Source organism: Dama dama, chromosome 30 (assembly GCF_033118175.1).
Source record: "Dama dama isolate Ldn47 chromosome 30, ASM3311817v1, whole genome shotgun sequence".
NCBI classification, from domain to species: domain Eukaryota; kingdom Metazoa; phylum Chordata; class Mammalia; order Artiodactyla; family Cervidae; genus Dama; species Dama dama.
The window spans coordinates 70,969,798-70,991,417 of NC_083710.1; the positions used below are offsets into that span (position 1 = coordinate 70,969,798).

Sequence of the window (21,620 nt, forward strand, 5' to 3'; positions counted from 1 at the left end):
ACACAATGTACCAAGAATTTATTACCTTGAAATATTTTGGCTTAAGTTTAAAGCTATTCTCTTCCTGCCTTATAAAAGAGAGTGGATCTGTAAATTTTTCTTTTAGATTAGTCATGAGTGTAGCACTTTGTGAAAATGCCATTTTAATATGCTAATAATAAAGGTGAAGCTGGTTTATGTGTAGAAATGGAAGAGATTTATGCATATTGATTTTGTTTCTTGAAAGCTTACTGAATTCATTGATGAGCTTTAGTAGTTTTCTGGTAGCAGCTTTAGAAATTTCTCTGTATAGTATCATGTCATTTGCAAACAGTGAAAATTTTACTTCTTTTCCAATTTGGATTCCTTTATTTTTTTTTCTTCTCTGATTGCTGTGGCTAGGACTTTAAAAACTATGTTGAATAAGAGTGGCAAAAATGGGCATCCTTTTTTTCTTCCTTATCTTAGAGGAAATACTTTCAACTATTTACCACTGAGTATGTTAGCTGTGAGTTTGTGTCATATGGCCTTTATTTTCTTTAGGTAAGTTCCCTCTATGCCCACTTTCTGCAAATAATTTATCATAAATGGGTGTTGAATTTTGTTGAAAGCTTTTTCTGCATCTGTTGAGATGGTCATATGGCTTTTATTCTTCAATTTGTTAATATAATATTTCACATTGATGGATTTGCATATACTGAAGTGTTCTTGCCTCCCTGAAATAAATCACATTTGATCATGATGTGTAATCTTTTTAATGTGTTGTTGGATTTGATTTGCTAGTATTTTGTTGAGGATTTTTGTTTCTATGTTCATCAGTGAGATTAGCTTGTAATTTTCTTTTTTTATGGTATCTTTGTCTTTGAAGCCATCAGATCCTGGACTTTTGTTTTTTGGGAGGTTTTTACTCACAGTTTCAATTTCAGTATTTATGATTAGTCTGTTCATATTTTCTATTTCTTCCTCGTTCAAACTTCAATCTTGGAAAGTTTTACTTTTCTAAACACTTGTCCATTTCTTCCAGGTTGTCCACTTTCTTGGCATATATTTGCTTGTAGTAATCTCTCATATTTCTTTGTATTTCTTTAGTGTCCATTGTAACTTCTCCTTTTTCATTTCTAACTTTGTTGATTTGAGCCCTCTTCCTTTTTTTCCTTGATAAATCTGGTTAAAGGCTTATCAATTTTGCTTATATTTTTGATGAACCAGCTTTTAGTTTCATTGATCTTTTCTATTGTTTTTTTTATCTCTATTTAATCCACGTCTGCTCTGATATTTATCATTTTTTCTCTCTCCTATCTTTGAATTTTGTTTGTACTTCTTTCTCTAGTTGCTTGAGGTGTAAGGTTAGGTTGTCTATTTGAGATTTTTATTGTTTCCTGAGATAAGATTGTATTAGTACAAACTTCCCTCTTAGAACTCCTTTTGCTGTATCCCATAGGTTTAGGATCATTGTGTTTTCATTTGTCTCTAGGCATTTATTGGTTTCCTCTTTGATTTCTTCAGTGATGCATTGATTGCTCAGTAAGATATTATTTAGCTTTCATCTCTCTCTCTCTCTCTCTCTCTCTTTTTTTTTTTTTTTTTACAGCTTTCCCCTTGTAGTTGATTTGTAATCCATAATGTTGTGGATGGATAAGATGTTTGACATGACTTCAGTGTTCTTAAATTTACTGAGGGTTGCTTTTTGTGGCCCAGCATGTTAGTTATCCTGGAGAATGTTCCATGTGCACTTGAGGAGAATGTGTATTCTGCTGCTTTCATATAGAATGTCATATAAATATCAGTTATGTCCATATGGTCTAATATGTCATTTAAGGTCTCTGTTTCCTTATTGATTGTTCTGTCTGTATGATCTGTCCATTGATGTAAGTGGAGTGCTAAAGTCCCCCACTATTTTTTGGCCAATGTTGATTTCTCCTTTTATGAAAAGACAACCCACAGAATGGAATGAAATATTTGTAAATGAAGTGATTGACAAGGGATTAATCTCCAAAATATATAACAGCTCATGCAGCTCCATATATATACAACAAAATAATAAAAAAAAATTGGCAGGAGGTCTAAATAGACATTTCTCAAAAGGAAACATACAGATGGCCAAAAAGCACATGAAAAGATGCTTAACATTGTTAATTATTAGACAAATGCCAATCAAACTACTATGAGTTGTAACCTGACACCAGTCAGAATAACTATCATCAAAAAGTCTGAAAATAATAAATGCTGGAGAAGATGTGGAGAGAAAGTAAACCTCCTACACTGTTGGTGAGAATAGAGGTTCCTCAAAAAAGAAAAAAAAAAAAAAACAACAACTAAAAAATAGAATACCACATGATGCAGCAATACCTCTACTGGGCATGTATCTGGAGGAAACCATAATTTGAAAAGACACATGCACCTCAATGTTCATTGGATCACTATTTACAATAGTCTAGAAGCAATATAAAACTCTATTGACAGAGAAATGGATAAAGAAGATGTGGTATGTATATACAATGAAATATTACTCAGTCACAAAAAAGAATGAAATAATACCATTTGTAATCACATGGATGGGCTTAGAGATTATAATAATGAGTGAAGTAAGTCAGATAGAGAAGGACAAATATCATATGGTATCAGTTATATGTGGAATCTAAAAAAAAATGATACAAATGAACGTTGTTCCAAACAGACTTCAAAAACAAACTTATGGTTTTCAAAGGGGAAAGGCAGGGGGAGGAATAAATTAGGACTTTGAGGTGAACATATACACACTACTATATATGAAATTGATATTAATAATTAACAAGGACCTACTGTATAGCATGGGGCTTCCCACGTGGTTCAGTGGTGAAGTATCCACTTGTTAATGCAGGAGATGTGGTTTTGATCCCTGGGTCAGGTTTTGATCCCTCTAGGAAGATCCCCTAGAGGGGGAAATGTCAACCCATTCTAGTATTCTTGCCTGGAGAATCCCATGGACAGAGGAGCCTGGCAGGCTACAGTCCATAAGGTTGCAAAGCATCAGACAGTGAGCAGACAGCACTGTGTAACACAGGGAACTCTACTCAGTCATCTGTGATAAGTTATATGGGAGAAGAATCTCAAAAAGAATAGATATATGTGTATGTATAACTGAATCACTTTGCTATACACCTGAAACTAGCATAGCATTGGAAATCAACTATACTTTACTGTGCCAGTAAAAGTCCACATAGTCAAAGCTTTGGTTTTTCCAGTAGTCATGTACAGATGTGAGAGTTGGACCATAAAGAAGGTTGAGCACTGAAGAATTAATGCTTTCTAACTGTGGTGCTGGGGAAGACTCTAAAGAGTCCCTTTGACTTCAAGGAGATCAAAGCAGTCAATCCTAAAGGAAATCAATCCTGAATATTTATTGGAAGGACTGATGCTGAAACTGAAGCTCCAATCCTTTGGCCACCTGATGCAAAGAGTCAACTCAGTGGAAAAGACCTTAATGCTAGGAAAGATTGAGGGCACAAGGAGAAGGGGGTGACAGAGGATGAGATAGTTAAATGGCATCACTGACTCAATGGACATGAGTTTGAGCAAACTCCGAGAGACAGTGAAGGACAAGGAAGCCTTGCATGCTGGAGTCCATGGGGTCACAAAGAAATGGACATGACTTAGCAACTGAACCACAGCAAAAATTAAATTAAAAAAAAAAAGTGAAACTTGTGATAAGAAAAACTGGTATGGCTTGTATTTCTAATTAAGATTTCTTTTCCTTTCCTTTTAGGAAATCTTCAGAGTACTATTACCAAGATATTTTGAGGGCTTACTTACTTACTTTCAAAACTATGACCCCTCTGATTCTGGGACTTTGTTCAAAGCCTATGGCTACACTGCTGTACTGAATGTCTGCCTTGTCATTTGGGCAATTCTGCAACACTTTTTCTTATATTACGCTCAGCGTATAGGAATGAGATTAAGAGTAGCCATGTGCCATATGATTTACCGCAAGGTAAGTGTCATTTGGTACAAAAGTTTGTACCTCCTCTGAAGAATCAGGAGCATTTTGGGAAAGTTCTCTGTAGATTAAAAATTTTGTAACTGGTGTCATTTACTCCTTACCAGAGATAGTCAATATATATGAAAAGTTTTGTTTGGAGATCAGACCAGGGCTGCCTTTGATAACTTTATGCATAGGCTGGTGCATAATACCCGCTAAACTTATATTGAAATCTAATTAAAAAATAGGTATCAAAATTATCAAACTGATTTTCAATGTTTTCTTGCCTAAATCTTATTGTGATATTCATGGAAATTTTGTTGTTTTTCATTTAAACCTTCATTTACATCAAAGTTGTGTTTAAAAGTGACTTCAGTGATTGGATCTATAACATTAAATTTGGGAGAAAAATATGTGTTTAATAAAATAAATGATTATATTTTAAATGATGTATCTAGTCATTTTTAATATAATTGTGCTTACTAAATAAAAATATAAGTGAAATCTGTGCCAAATTAGATTCACTCATGATATTCTGTAGGTATGATTGTTTTTGATAACATTAAAGAAAATGGTTGAATGGAAGAAAATGTGACATTTTAATTTGTTTTTAGCAATTTTAGAGGATATTTATGTTGCTATTCATTGAAGTTATTTTCTTAATACAATATTTGCTTTTTTTAGTATGCATTATAGCAGCTTTAATAAAATCTGGTTTGATGTTTCTAGTGTTTTTGTATTGAGAAATGCTATAAAATTATTCTATATTTTACTCTAGTCTTACCTAGTATAAAAGGAGTTAAGTATTTCAGATGTCTTTACAAATGAACTGCCACAGATACACCAGTGTCATGTGCTGGAGAGCTCTTGAAAAACGAGATCTTAGATATCTCTCTGTCCTGGGCTGTTTCACTTTTAAAAAATCCTTATTTAACCATGTTGTATACTTGAAATTTTCTGAGAGAGTAGATTATAAGTGTTTTCACTGTACACACAAAAAGATAACTACATGAGGCAATGGATATGTTAACTGTTTTAAATACAGTAATCATTTCCCAGTGTACATTTATGTCAAACATCTTGTTGTGCACATTAATATATATATATATGTGTGTGTGTGTGTGTATACATATTTCATTAAAAATAAACAAAATCCTTATTGAAAGATAAAGCCAAGCAATTTAAATGAAAACAAGCACTTCTTTTACTTGGTTGCTACTTATCTAGAACTTCTATTTTTTAGGAATATTTTTCTCAGCAAATTGAAGATATATTTCCTCATCCTTTTCTGAGCAGAGTCTTGTTAATCTTTGGGCTATGTGAACCTGATTCATGGACCTAACATTCCAGGTTCCTATACAATATTGTTTTTTACAGCACTGGACTTTCCTTTCACCACCAGATATATCCACAATGGGGCATTGTTTTCACTTTGGCTCAGCCTCTTCATTCCTTCTGGAGCTATTTCTTCACTCTTCTCCAGTAGTATGTTGGGTATCTAGTGACCTGGGGAGTTCATCTTTTAGTGTCAAATCTTTTTGCCTTTTCATATTGTTCATGGGATTCTCAAGGCAAGAATGCTGAAATGGTTTGCATTACCTTCTCCAGTGGACCACTTTTTTTCAGCTGAGCTGTTTCAAATCTTAAAAGATGATGCTGTTAAGGTGCTACACTCTGTATGCCAGCAAATTTGGAAAACTCAGCAGCGGCCACAGCACTGGAAAAGTCAGTTTTCATACCAATCCCAAAGAAAGGCAATGCCAAATAATGTTCAAACTACTGCACAATTGCACTCATTTCACATGCTAGCAAAGTAATGCTTAAAACTCTCCAACCTAGGCTTCAACAGTACATGAACCAAAAACTTCCAGATTTTCAAGCTAGATTTAGAAAAGGCAGAGGAACCAGAGATCAAATTGCCAACATCTGTTGGATCATTGAAAACACAAGAGAATTCCAGAAAACATCTACTTCTGCCTCATTGACTACACAAAAACTTTTTACTTTGTGGATCACAACAAACTCTGGAAGATTCTTAAAGTGATGAGAATACCAGAACACCATACCTGCCTCCTGAGAAACCTGTATGCAGATCAAGAAGCCACAGTTAGAACTGAACATGGAGCAATGGGCTGATTCCAAATTGGGAAAGGAGTACATCAAGGCTGTATATTGTCACCCTTGTTATTCAACTTCTATTCAGAGCACGTCATGCAAAATGCCAGGCTGAATGAAGCACAACCTGAAATCAAGACTGCTGGGAGAAATATCAATAACCTCAAATATGTAGATTAAACCACTCTTATGGCAGAAAGCAGAGAAACTAAAGAGCCTCATGATGAAAGACGAGAGTTAAAAAGCTGGCCTAAAACTCAGCATTCAAAAAACAAAGATCATGGCATCCAGTCCCATCACTTCATGGCAAATAGATGGGGAAACAATGAAAACAGTTTCAGACTTTATGTTTTTGGGGGGCTCCAAAATCACCACAGACGGTGATTACATCCTTGAAATTAAAAGACACTTACTCCTTGGAAAAAAAAGCTATGACCAACCTAGACAGCATATTGAAAAGCAAAGACATTACTTTACCAACAAAGGTCTGTCTAGTCAAAGCTATGGTTTTTTTTTCTCCCAGTAGTCATGTAGGCATATGAGAGTTGGAACATAAAGAAAGCTGAGCATCAAAGAATTGATGCTTTTGAACTGTGATGTTGGAGAAGACTCTTGAGAGTCCCTTGGACTGCAAGGAGATCAAACCAGTCAATTCTAAAGGAAATCAATCCTGAATATTCATTGGAAGGACTGATGCTAAAGCTGAAACTCCAACACTTTGGCTACCTGATGCGAAGAGCTGACTTATTGGAAAAGACCCTGTTGCTGGTAAAGATTGAGGGCAGGAGGAGAAGGGGATGACAGCGGATGAGATGGTTGGATCACCAACTCCATAGACATGAGTATGAACTAGCTCCGGGAATTGTTGATGAGCAGGACAGCCTGATGTGCTGCAGTCTATGGGGTTGCAAAGAGTCAGACATGACTGAGCAATTGAAGAACAACAAGTGTGAAACTGAGGCCTGGTATGTCACTGTCAGTCATAGACTGTAGAACGTAAGCTGATTTGTTCCTAAGTGATGTGGAAATGCAACAATGCCCATATACTCCAGTCATTCGTCTTCCTTGTCCTCCATCATCAGGTTTGTTATTCTGTTGCACCTTCTACCATTTAGAAGATGAATACTCAGGTTTCCCTACAAATTATCTAGAAGTTTGTCTTTGCAGATCATGTTTAACTCCCATAAATAAATAAATAAATTGGAAATTTCACCAGAAGTACACTATGAAACTCTTATATTAGTTGTGAGGTGATGTTTCAAAGTTTACTCTTTTTTTTTTTTATTAGTTGGAGGCTAATTACTTCACAACATTTCAGTGGGTTTTGTCATACTCTTTGATCCACATAAGTCATTGTCCACCTGATTTTCTTTCTCTTCCCACTAGTTCTTTGGAATGTTGCCTTTGAGAAATTGAACACTTCCTGGCATGCTGCTTGAAAGTCAAAGTGACAGTCTTAGTTGATCAGTCATGTCCAACTCTTTGCGATTCCATGGACTGCAACCTGCCAGGCTTCTCTATCTATGGAATTCTCTGGGCAAGAATACTGGAGTGGGTTGTCATGCCCTTCTCCAGGGGGGCACGTTGGTTACATGAAAGTAAACATCTGCTAAAGGCATTAATTTGCCTACTGGATTAGCCTTAAGGAATTGTTTCTTTTTTCATTTTTAGAAAATTTTATATAATATTTATAAATTACACTCCATTTACAGTTATTATAAGATATTGGCTGTATTCCCTGTGTTGTATTATATATCATTGTAGGCTACCATACATCCAATAGTTTGTATCTCCCACTCCCCCATCACTATATGGCTCCCCCACTTCACTGGTAACCACGTTTGTCCTCTGTATCTGTGAGTCTATTTCTCTTTTGTTTTACTCACTAGTTTGTTGTATTTTTAGGCTCCACTTATAAGCAATATCATACAGTATTTATTTCTCTCTCTCTGACCTGTTTCATTTAGCATTAGTTCCATTCAGTTCAGTCACTCATTTGTGTCTGACTCTTTGCGACACCATGGATGGCAGCACGCCAGGCTTCCCTGTCCGTCACCAACTTCTGGAGCTTGCTTAAACTCATGTCCATTGAGTTGGTGTTGCCATACAACCATCTCATCCTCTGTCATCCCCTTCTCCTCCCGCCTTCCATCTTTCCCAGCATCAGGGTTTTTTCCAACGAGTCAGTTCTTGGCATCAGGTGGTCAAAGTATTGGAATTTCAGCTTCAACATTAGTCCTTCTAATGAATATTTAGGATTGATTTCTTATGGGATTGACTGGTTTGATCTCCGTGCAGTCCAAGGGACTCTCAAGAGTCTTCTCCAACACCACAGTTCAAAAGCATCAATTCGTCGGTGCTCAGCTTTCTTTATAGTCCAACTCTCACATCCATACATGACTACTGGAAAAACCATAGCCTTGACTAGATGGACCTTTGTTGGCAAAGTGATGTCTTTGCTTTTTAATATGCTGTTTAGCTCGGTCATAGCTTTTCTTCCAAGGATCATGTGTCTTTTAGTTTCATGGCTGCAGTTGCCATCTGTAGTGATTTTGCTCCCCCCTCCCCCCAAAAAAAATTGTCTGTGGATGGATACTTAGGTTGCTTGCATATCCTGACAATGGTAAATAATGCTTATATGAACACTGTGGTACATGTGTCTTTTTTTTTTTTTTGTATCTTTTTTGAAGTAGTGTTTTTGTTTTTTTGGATATATCACAGGAAGTTGAATTGCTGGGTCATATGGTAGTTTTATTTTTAGTTCTTTGACAAACCTTCATGCAGTTCTTCACAGTGGCTGTCCAACATACATTTCCACCAATAGTGTGTCAGTGTTACCTCTCCTCCATATCCTTACCAGCATTTGTTATTCATGTTCTTTTTGATGCAAGTCATTCTGACAGGTGTGAGGTGATATCTCATTGTGGTTTTGATTCACATTTCCTCATTGGAAAAATGTCTATTTATTTCTTTCTGTCTATTTTTAATAGGGTTGTTTGTTTTTATGATGTTGTATTATATAAATTGCTTATATACATTGGATATTAATCCCATATAGGTCATGTCATTTACCAATATTTCCTACCATTCGGTATCTTTTCTTTTCATTTTGTTGATGATTTCCTTCTCCGTGCACAAGTTTTTAAGTTTAGTTCTGTTCTGTTTATTTTTGCTTTCATTTCTTTTACTGTAAGAGAGAGAACCCCAAAGCACACTGCTTTGGCTTATGTCAAAGAGTGTTCTGCTTATGTTTTCCTCTAGGAGTTGTATGGTATCTGGTCTTACATTTAGGTCTTTAATACATTTTAAGTATATTTTTGTATATGGTATTAGAGAATGCTTTAATTTCATCCCTTTAAATATAGCTGTTCAGTTTTCCCAGACCTTTGTTTGTAAAGTAATGTGTCTGATTTTTAATATGTTGTCTAGGTTTGTCATAGCTTTTCTTCCAAGGAGCAAGCTACATTTAAAAATAACCAAACTGATCACTTGAATCACAGCCTTGTCTAACTGAGTGAAACTATGAGCCATGCCATGTAGGGCCACCCAAAATGGATGGGTCATGGTGGAGAATTCTGACAAAATGCGGTCCACTGTAGAAGGACATGGAAAAAACACTTCAGCATTCTTGCCTTGAGGACTCCATGAAGAGTATGAAAAGGCAAAAAGATAGGACACTGAAAGATGAACTCCCTAGGTTGGTAGGTGCCCAATATGCTACTGGAGAAGAATGGAGAAATAGCTCCAAAAGGAATGAAGAGTCTGAGCCAAAATGAAAGTGACACCTAGTTGTGGATGTGACTGGTGATGGAAGTAAATTCTGATGCTGTAAAGAACAATGTTGCATAGGAATCTGAAATGTTCCATCTATGAGTCATGGTAAATTGGAAGTAGTCAAATAGGTTATGGCAAAAGTAAACATCAACATTTTAGCAATCAGTGAAATAAAATGAGCTGGAATGTGTGAATTTAATTCAGATGACCATTGTATCTACTACTGTGGACATGAATCCCTTAGAAAAAATGGAGTAGCCCTCATAGTCAACAAAAGAGTCTGAAATGCAGTACTTGGGTCCAGTCTCAAAATGACAGAATGATTTCTGTTCGTTTCCAAAGCAAACCATTCAATATCACAGTAATCTAAGTCTATGCCCCTACCAGTAATGCCAAAGAAGCTAAAGTTGAACGGTTCTATGAAGACCTACAAGAACTTCCAGAACTAACAGCCAAAAAGATATCTTCTTCATTATAGGGGACAGTAATGCAAAAGTAGGAAGTCAAGATATACCTGTAATAACAGGCAAATTTGGCCTTGGATTACAAAATGAAGCAGGGCAAAGGCTAACAGCGTTTTGCCAAGAGAATGCAGTCGTTATAGCAAACACCCTCTTCTAACAACACAATAGACAACTCTACACAAGGACATCACCCTATGGTCAATACCAAAATGAGATTGATTATATTCTTTGCAACTGAAGTGGAGAAGCTCTATACAGTCAGCATAAACAAGACTGGGAGCTGACTGTGTCTGAGTTCATGAACTCCTTATTGCCAAATTCAGACTTAAATTGAATAAAGTAGGGAAAACCACTGTACCATTCAGGTATGACCTAAATCAAATCCCTTGTGATTATGCAGTAGATGTGGCAAATAGATTGAAGGCATTAGGTCTGATAGATACAGTGCCTGAAGAACTATGGATGGAGGATCGTAACATTGTACAGGAGGCAGTGATCAAAACCATCCCCAAGAAGAAGAAATGCAAAAAGGCAAAATGATTGTCTGAGGAGACCTTTCAAATAGCTGAGAAAAGAAGAGAAGTGAAAGTTAAAGGAGGAAAGGAAAGATATACCCGTTTGAATGCAGAGTTCCAAAGAATAGCAAGGAGAGATAAGAAAGCCTTCCTCAGTTATCAATGCAAAGAAATAGAGGGAAACAATAGAATGGGAAAGACAGAGATCTCTTCAAGAAAATTAGAGATACCAAGGGCATATTTTTTTTGCAAAGATGGGCACAATAAAGGACAGAAATGGTATGGACCTAACAGAAGCAGAAGATATTAAGAAGAGGTGGCAAGAATACACAGAAGAACTGTACAAAAAAATCTTCACGACCCAGATAATCATGATGGTGTGATCACTCACGTAGAGCCAGACATCCTGGAGTGTGAAGTCAAGTGGGCCTTAAGAAGCATCACTATGAACAAAACTAGTGTAGGCAATGGAATTCCAGTTGAGCTATTTCAAATCCTAAAAGATGATGCTGTGAAAATGCTACATTTAATATGCCAGCAAATTTGGAAAACTGAGCAGTGGACACAGGACTGGAAAAGGTCAGTTTTCATTCCAATCCCAAAGGAGGGCAATGCCAAAGATTGTTCCAACTACTGCATAATTGCACATGCAATCAAAGTAATGTTCAAAATTCTCCAAGCTAGGCTTCAGCAGTATGCGAACTGAGAACTTCCAGATATACAAGCCAGATTTAGAAAAGGCAGAGGAACCAGAGATCAAATTGCCAACATCCGTTGGATCATAGAAAAAGCAAGAGAATCCAGAAAAGAATTTACTTCTTCTTCACTGACTACACTCAAGCCTTTTGCTTTGTGGGTCACAACGAACTCTGGAAAATTCTTCAAGAGATGGGAATACCAGACCACCTTACCTGCCTCCCGTATGCAGGTCAAGAAGCAATAGTTAGAACCAGACATGGAACAATGGACTGGTTCCAAATTGGGGAAGGAGTACATCAAGGCTGTATATTGTCACCCTTCTAATTTAACTCATATGCAGCGTACATCATGTGAAATGTTGGGCTGAATGAAGCACAAGCTGTAACCAAGATTGCAGGGAGAAGTATCAATAGCCTCAGATATGCAGATCGTACCACCCTTATGGCAGAAAGCAAAGAGAAACTAAAGAGCCTCTTGATGAAAGTGAAAGAAGAGAGTGTAAAAGCTGGCATAAAACTTTCAAAAAAAAAATATGAAGATCATGGCATTCAGTTCCATTATTTCATGGCAAATAGATGGGAAAACAATGGAAACAGTGACAGACTTCATTTTCTTGGGCTCCAAAATTACTGCAGATGGTGACTGCAGCCATGAAATTAAAAGATGCCTGCTTCTTGGAGGAAAAGCGATGACCAATCTAGACAGCAGATTAAAAAGCAGAGACAGTACTTTACTGACAAAGATCCATCTAGTCAACTATGGTTTTTCCAGCAGTCATGTACAGATGTGAGAGTTGAACCATAAAGGAAGCCAAGTGATAAGTATTGATGCTTTTGAACTATTGTGTTAGAGAAGACGCTTGAGATTTTCTTGGACAGCAAGGAGATCAAACCAGTCAATCCTAAAGAAAATCAGTCCTGAATATTCACTGGGAGGACTGATGCTGAAGTTGAAGCTCCAACACTTTGGCCACCTGATGTGAAGAACTGATTCATTGGAAAAGACCCTGATGCTGGAGAAAACTGAAGGCAGGAAGAGAAAGAGACAACAGAGGACGAGATGGTTGGATGACATCACTGACTTGATGAACATGAGTTTAACCAATCTCTGGGAGTTGGTGATCGACTGGGAAATCTGGTGTGCTGCAGACCATGGGGTCACTAAGAATTGGACATGAGTGAGTGACTAAACTGAACTGTGCATTTTTTCAGCACCATTTATTGAAGAGACTGTGCTTTCTCCATTGTGTATTTTTGCCTCCTTTGTCTTAAATTAGTTGACCCTAAGTGTATGAGTTTATTTCTGGGCTCTCTATACTGCTCCATTGATCTATGTGTCTGTTTTTGTGCCAGTATCATACTCTCTTCCCTTGGGTTTCCCTTGTGGCTCAGCTGGTAAAGAATCTGCCTGCAATGCGGGAGACCTGGGTTTGATCCCTGGGTTGGGAAGATCCCCTGGAGAAGAGAAAGGCCACCCACTCTAGTATTCTGGCCTGAAGAAGTCCATGGGCTGTATAGTCAATGGGGCCACAAAGAGTTGGACATGGCTGAGTGACTTTCACTTCACTTTCATACTATCATTTTTATTACTGTAGCTTTGTACTATGGTCGAAGTCAAGGAGTGTGATTCCTCCAGCTTTGTTGTTCTTCAATTTTTTTTTGACTATTTGACTGTTTGTGTCATTTGTTTTTCCATACAAATTTTATACTTTTTTGTTCCAGTTCTGTGAAAAATGCCATTGGTAATTGATAGGCGTTGCATTGAATCTGTAGATTGTCTTGAGTAGTACAGTCATTTTGACAATATTAATCTTTCCAATACAAGAACATAGTATATCTTTCCATCTGTTTTGTCATCTTCAATTTCTTTCATCAGTGTCTTATAGTTTCAGGGGTACAGATCTTTTACCTCCTTAGGTAGGTTTATTCCTAGGCATTTTAGTCTTTTTGATGCAGTGGTAAACGGGATTGTTTCCTTAATTTCCCTTTCTGATACTTTGTTAATAATGTATAGAAATGCAGCACATTTTTGTATATTAATTTTATATCCTGAAACTTTACCGAATTCATTGATGAACTCTAATAGTTTTCTGGTAGTGTCTTTAGGATTTCCTATGTATAGTATCATGTCTTCTACAAATAGTGACAGTTTGACTTCTTTCTTTCCAATTTAGATTCTTTGTATTTAAAAGAATTGTCTTTTTACAAAGTCAGAAATTGCTGAGGTAAAACCATAGAGGTAGCAGGGATTTCCAGAAATATCATTCAGTCGTGTCTAACTCTTTGCTACCCCATGGACTATACAGTCCATGGAATTCCCTAGGCCAGAATACTGGAGTGGGTAGCTGTTCCCTCCTCCAGGGGATCTTCCCAACCCAGGGGTTGAACCCAGGTCTCCCCACATTGCAGGTGGATTCTTTACCAGCTGAACCACCAGGGAAGCCCAAGAATACTGCAGTGGGTAGCCTATCCCTTCTCCAGGACATCTTCTTGACCCAGGAATTGAAGCGGGGTCTCCTGCATTGCAGGTGGATTCTTTACCAGCTTAGCTACCAGGGAAGCCCCTCCAGAAACATGGGAGAGACAGTTTCCTCATGCACTTTCATGCATCTAGAATCCTGCTGAGGTGAAGAAATGTTTATTTTTTGTAGGTTACAGGTAAGCTGACTCTTTAGGGCAAAAGCTGGTGTTGCAGAGCAGCTCTAAAAGGCCCATCTGAATGTTCCTGGTTTATGCTGAGGCCCTACTTGCTCATCCTGAGTCCTGGAAAGAAATTAGATTGAGTGTTAGAGACGGAATGGCTGCTAAGCTTATAGTCATAGTTTGTATTGTTGAATGATCTTGTGGGATGTATGATATATAGAAAATGACTTGTCTTTTAATTACCTTTCCACAACTGTGGTAAAATACCTTTTGGCTTTTGATCATTGATTTTTAAAAAAATTGCAACAAAATATACACAACAAAATGTACAGTTTTAACTCTTTTTAAGTGCACCATTTAGTGACATCAGGTACATTCACATTGTTGTGGAGTTATCACCATTATGCATCTCCAGAACTTTTTCATCTTCCCAAATCTGTACCCATTCAGCACTAAGTTTCTACTCCCGTCCCTTCACCATCATCACCATTCTACTTCTCTTTATGAATTTCACTACTCCAGGTGCCTCATATAAGTGAAAGCATATAAGGTCCGGATAATGTCACCTAGCATAATGTTTTCAAGATTTATCCATGTTGTATCAGGTGTCAGAATTTAATTCCTTTTTAAGACTGAATGATATTTCATGATAGGTATGTACAATATTTTGTGTATTCATTCATCTGTTAATAAACATTTGGGCTGTTTCCATCTTATATCTATTGTGAATAGTGCTGTTATGAACATAGGTATACAAGTAGCTGTTCAAGGTTGTGCTTTCAGTTCTTTTGAGTACATTCCCAGTAGTGGAACTGTTGTGCTATATACTAATCTTATGTTTAATTTTTTGAGAAACCGCCATACCCTCTTCCATCATGGCTACATAATTTTATATTTTCTACTTGATTACTGATTTTTCTCTTTAACTTGAGAACTAAATGAAAAGTTTTTGTGAATTCTGACATTTTGTTTGGATCCATGGCTCCAGTTAGTGGTCCACTGAAACATCTCACAGTGGTCACTTCAGATTCCTGATCTCTAGGGCATATATTGGAACTTTTTACCAAATAAAGGGATCATGTAAAACAGGCTGTTTTTTGTAAAGTCAGGCATTAAAGGCCATAGATTCCTCACCAGAATATTATTTTGAGCTTTATTCTCTGCTCATTTTATTGTATATTATTTAAAAACATTAAAAAATAATTTAATAAGTATTTATTTTTGTCTGTGCTGGGCCTTTGTTGCTTTGTATGGATTTCTTTTGTTGTTTCTCTTGTTGAGGGGGTGCTCTCTAACTGCAATGTGCAGATGGTTTCTGTTATTGTGGAGATGGCTTCTCTTATTGCAGAACACAGGCTGCAGGGTGCTCGGGCCCAGGAATTGTGGTGCACAGGCTTAATTGCCCTGCAGCATGTGGAATCTTCCCAGTAGAGGGATCAAAGCTGTGTCCCCTGCATTGGCAGGCAGATGCTTAACCACTGAACCACCAGGGAAGTCCTCTGCTCATATTGGAATGAGGAAACTAAGATCAAAGTTCTTAAATGATTTCACATGTGGTGTTAATGATTGATTCCAAGTTCCCTAATTTATAGTCCAAGTCCTCTAATTTCTTGCTTTAAGGCAGTTTCTCCACTCTCATCTAGTTAGGCTCAAATTTACTTTATTTTGCTCCTAAGTCTAAACCAACATCCTTACATTCTGGGTAGACCCAAGTTCATTGAGAAACAGGTGAGGGATTTTGTTTCTACCTCCTACTCCTCCCTTTGCTGTCCTTGTGGGCGGGGCTTCTGCCACATTGAGGAGATAAAGGATGAACATGGGTCCCTAGAGCCCTGCTGTCAAGGGTTATCCTGCTCATCCTGATACCATGCATGACCCCAAGAAAGTGTTATCCATTTTGCTATTTAAAAAAAAAATTTTTTTTCCATTTATTTTTATTAGTTGGAGGCTAATTACTTCACAATATTGTAGTGGTTTTTGCCATACATTGACATGAATCAGCCATGGATTTACATGTATTCCCTATCCCAATCCCCCCTCCCACCTCCCTCCCCACCCCATCCCTCTGGGTCTTCCCAGTGCACCAGCCCCGAGCACTTGTCTCATGAATCCAACCTGGGCTAGTGATCTGTTTCACCCTTGAAAATATACATGTTTTGATGTAGGAATTTGTATCAACACAGGAACCCAATTCTCTGTGTCCCTCTCTTATTTCAGACCCTTCGCCTGAGTAACTCGGCCATAGGGAAGACCACAACAGGCCGGATAATCAACCTGCTGTCCAACGATGTGAACAGGTTTGACAGGGTAAGTGCCCAAGGGATCCTCTTTCATTTCTCACTGGGTTCAGCTTTTTGGGAGCCAAGTGCTAGGGTTTGGCGTCAGCCAGTGTTTGTTGAGAACCTAAGATAAGGGTTGTCGTTATCCAGCTCTCATCTATTCTGTGTGCAAATTACATGTAAAAATATGTATTGTCCTGTGGATTCAAACTTTGTTTTTCTAATACTAGATAGGCAGTAGTGTTCCTTCCCAGCTTTGTTAGTGTCCCTAAAGGTCCTCCTGGTGTAGCCCTTCTTGGCACATGCTGTCAGTTTTGCTGAACTGTCTTCCTCCTCCTCTAGATTATGAAGGCCTGGTGGGCAGGGATTGTTATTTCCCCTGTGCCCTATTCAGTGCTGCTGCACAGGAAGCCTGTGAGGAATATGCCAAGTAGGTGGTCTCCAGCTGGACTCAACTTCCTGTCAGTTGTCAACCCCACCCTCTTTTTTTTTTCCTCTCACACTTACCTTATCACTATGTTTCCACTGTTTCCGCATCAATTTGCCATGAAGTGATGGGACCAGATGCCAAGATCTTAGTTTTCTGAATGTTGAGTTTTAGGCCAACTTTTTCACTATCTTCTTTCACTTTCATCAAGACGCTCTTTAGTTCTTCTTCACTTTCTCCTTAATTGTGGTATCATCTGCATATCTGAGATTATTGATATTTCTCCCGGCAATCTTGATTCAATCTTGTGCTTCATCCAGTCCAGCATTTCTCATGACATACTCTGCATATATTTTTGGGCTCCAAAATCACTGCAGATGGTGACTGCAGCCATGAAACTAAAAGATGCTTGCTCCTTGAAAGAAAACTTATGACCAAACTAAACAGCATATTAAAAAGGAGAGGCATTACTTTGCCAACAAAGGTCCATCTAGTCAAGGCTATGGTTTTTCCAGTAGTCATGTATGGATGTGAGAGTTGGACAATAAAGAAAGCTGAGTGCCAAAAAATTGATGCTTTTGAACTGTGGTGATTGAGAAGACACTTGAGAGTCCCTTGGACCACAAGGAGATCCAACTAATCCATCCTAAAGGAAATCAGCCCTGGGTGTTCATTGGAAGGACTGATGCTGAAATTCTAATACTTTGGCCACCTGATGGGAAAAACTGACTCATTTGAAAAGACTGTGATGCTGGGAAAGATTGAAGGTGGGAGAAGAAGGGGACAACAGAGGATGAGATGGTTGGATGGCATCACTGACTCAGTGGACATGAGTGTGAGAAACTCCAGGAATTGATGATGGACTGGGAGGCCTGGTGTGCTGCAGCGCATGGGGTTGCAAAGAGTTGGACATGACTGAAAGACTGAACTGAACTGAATGCAGTACTAGGATGCAATCTCAAAAACGACAGAATGAAAAAAAAAAAAAAAAAAAAAAAAAAAAAAAAAAACCGACAGAATGATTTCCATTCATTTCCAAGGCAAACCATTCAATATCACAGTAATCCAAATGTATGCCCTGACAAGTAATGCTGAAGAAGCTGAAGCTGAACAGTTCTATTAAGAGCTACAAAACCTTCTTGAACTAACACCCAAAAAAGATGTCCTCTTCATTATAGGGGACTGGAATGCAAAAGTAAGAAGTCAAGAGCTACCTGGAGTAACAGGCAAAATTGGCCTTGGAGTACAAAGTGAAGCAGAGCAAAGGCTAACAGTGTTTTGCCAAAGGAACACATTGGTCATAGCAAACACCCTCTTTCAAAAACAAAAGAGAAAACTCCACACATGGACATCACCAGATTGTCAATACCGAAATCAGATTGATTATATTCTATGCAGCCAAAGATGGAGAAGCTTTATACAGTCAGCAAAAAAAGACTGGGAGCTGACTGTGGCTCAGATCATGATCTCCTTATTGCCAAATTCAGACTTAAATGGAAGAAAGTAGGGAAAACCACTAGACCATTCAGGTATGACCTAAATCAAATCCCTTATGATTATATAGTGGAAGTGACAAACAGATTCAAAGGATTAGATCTGATAGACAGAGTGCCTGATGAACTATGGATAGAGGTTTGTGACATTGTACAGTGAAGACCATTTGCAAGAAAAAGAAACGCAAAAATGCAGAATGGTTGTACACTGACATTGTGCAGTGAAGACCATCTGCAAGAAAAATAAATGCAAAAAGGCAGAATGGTTGTTTGACGAGGCCTTACAAATAGCTGAGAAAAGAAGAGAAGCTAAAGGCAAAGGAGAAAAGGAAAGATATAACCATTTGAATGCAGAGTTCCAAAGAATAACAAGGAGAGATAAGAAAGCCTTCCTCAGTGATCAATGCAAAGAAATAGAGGAAAACAGTATAGATTGGGAAAGACTGCAGATCTCTCCAAGAAAATCAGAGATACCAAGGGAACATTTCATGCAAAGATGGGTTAGATAAAGGACAGATATGGTATGGACCTAACAGAAGCAGAAGATATTAAGAAGAGATGATAGGAATACACAGAAGAACTGTACAAGAAAGATCTTCATGATCCAGATAATCACGATGGTGTGATCACTCACCTAGAGCCAGACATCTGGAATGTGAAGCCAAGTGGACCTTATGAAGAATCACTACAAACAAAGCTAGTGGAGGTGATGGAATTCCAGTTGAGCTATTTCAAATCCTGAAAGATGATGCTGTGACAGTGCTGCACTCAATATGCCAGCAAATCTGGAAAACTGAGCAGTGGCCACAGGACTGAAAAAAGTCAGTTTTCATTCCAACCCCAAAGAAAGTCAATGCCAAAAAATGTTCCAGCTACCACACAATTGCATTCATCTCACACGTTAGCAAAGTAATGCTCAAAATTCTCCAAACCAAGCTTCAACAGTCCGTGAACCATGAATTTCCAGATGTTTAAGCTGAGTTTAGAAAAGGCAGAGGAACCAGAGATCAAGTTGCCAATATCCACTGGGTCATAGAAAAAGCAAGAGAGTTCCAGGAAAACATCTACTTTTGCTTTATTAACTATGCCAAAGCCTTTGACTGTGTGGATAACAAAAAACTGTGGAAAATTCTTAAGAAGATAGGAATACCAGACCACCTTACCTGCCTCCTAAGAAATCTGTATGCAGGTCAAAAAGCAACAGTTCAAACTGGACATGGAACAACAGATCAGTTCCAATTGGAAAAGGAGTACGTCAAGGCTGTGTATTGTCACCCTGCTTCTTTTATTTATGTGTAGAGTACATCATGCAAAATGACAGGCTGGATTAAGCACAAGTTGAAATCAAGATTGCTGGGAGAAATATCAATAACCTCAAATATGCAGATGATAGCACCTTTATGGCAGAAAGCGAAGAAGAACTAAAGAGCCTCTTGATGCAAGTGAAAGAGGAGAGTGAAAAAGTTGCCTTAAAACTCAACATTCAAAAACAAAGATCATGGCGTCTGGTCCCATCACTTCACGGCAAATAGACGGGGTAACAATGGAAACAGTGACCAACTTTATTTTCTTGGTCTCCAAAATCACTGCAGATGGTGACTGCAGCCATAAAATTAAAAGACATTTGCTCCTTGGAAGAAAAGCTATGACCAACCTAGACAGATTTTTAAAAAGTAGAGACATTACTTTACCAACAAAGGTCTGTCTAGTCAAAGCTATTGTTTTTCCAGCAGTCATGTATGGATGTGAGAGTTGGACTATCAAGAAAGCTGAGCCCTGAAGAATTGATGCTTTTGAACTATGGTATCGGAAAAGACTCTTGAGAGTCCCTTGGACTGTAAAGAAATCCAACCAGTCAATACTGAAGGAAATCAGTCCTGAATATTTATTGGAAGGACTGATGCTGAAGCTGAAACTCCAATTCTCTGGCCACCTGATGGGAAGAACTGACTCATTTGGAAAGACTGTGATGCTGGGAAAGATTGAAGAAGGGAGGAGAAGGGGACGTCAGAGGATGAGATGGTTGGATGGCATCACGGACTCAATGAACAGGAATATGAGCAAGCTCTCAGATTTGCTGATGGACATGGAAGCCTGGTGTGCTTCAGTCCTTGGGGTTGCAAAGAGTCAGACATGAATGAGTGACTGAACTGAATGAAGATAATGGAGACCTCCTTCAAAAGGTCCCGTGTATGCACTGCCACAGTCAGTGTCCCCAACCCTGTAGCAGGCCAGAGCCAACCCATGCCTCTGCCAGAGGCTCCTGGACACTCACGGGGAAGTCTGGGTCAGTCTCTTGTGGGGTCACTGCTCTTTTCTCCTTGGTCCTTGTACACGCACAAGGGTTTTTTTTCCCTGCCCTCCAAGAGTTTGTTTCCTCAGTCCTGTGTAACTTTTAGTGGCCCTATGGTGGGGTTAATGGCGACCTCCTCCAAGATGGCTTATGCCATAACCAGGTCTGGTGCACCCAGAGCCCCTGCACCTGTGGCAGGCCACTGCTGACCCATACCTCTGCAGGAGACACTCAAACACTCAAAGGCAGGTACTGGCTCAGTCTCTGTGCCAGTCTCCTTGTGTGCACAAGATTTTGATGGCCACAGGACTGGAAAAGGTCAGTTTTCATTCCAATCCCAAGGAAACTCAATGCCAAAGAATGTTCAAACCACCACACAGTTACACTTATCTCACACACTAGTAAAGTAATGCTCAAAATTCTCCAAGCCATGCATCAACAGTATGTGAACAGTGAACTTCCAGAAGTTCAACCTGGATTTAGAAAAGGCAGAGGAACCAAATTGCCAACATCCATTGGATCATAGAAACAGCAAGAGAGTTCTAGAAAAACATCTACTTCTGCCTTATTGACTATTCCAAAGACTTTGACTGTGTGAATCACAACAAACTGTGGAAAATTCTTCAAGAGATGGGAATATCAGACCGCCTGACCTGCCTCCTGAGAAATTTATATGCAAGTCAAAAAGCAAGTTAGAACTGGACATGGAACAACAGACTGGTTCCAAATTGGGAAGGGAGTGTGTCAAGGCTGTATGTTGTCACCCTGCTTATTTGACTTATATTCAGAATATTTCAAGTGAAATGCTAGGTTGGATGAAGCACAAGCTGGAATCAATCTCCTGTTGCCAGGAGAAACATTAATAACCTCAGATATGCAGATGACAGCACCCTTATGGTAGAAAGTGAAGAACTAAAGAGCCTCTGATGAAAGTGAAAGGGGAGAGTGAAAAAGTTGCTTAAAACTCAATATTCATAAAACG

General features: G+C 38.5%; 1 protein-coding gene across 1 annotated transcript in view; it reads left to right on the forward strand.

Annotated features, from left to right (window-relative positions):
• The window catches only part of LOC133049356 (ATP-binding cassette sub-family C member 4-like), a 335,592-nt gene that overhangs the window by 84,789 nt on the left and 229,183 nt on the right, over positions 1-21,620 (forward strand). The window contains exons 4-5 of the mRNA XM_061133334.1: positions 3,725-3,949; positions 16,364-16,453. Of these exons, the coding sequence (XP_060989317.1) occupies positions 3,725-3,949; positions 16,364-16,453 (315 nt within the window). The remainder of the gene's footprint in view (positions 1-3,724; positions 3,950-16,363; positions 16,454-21,620) is intronic.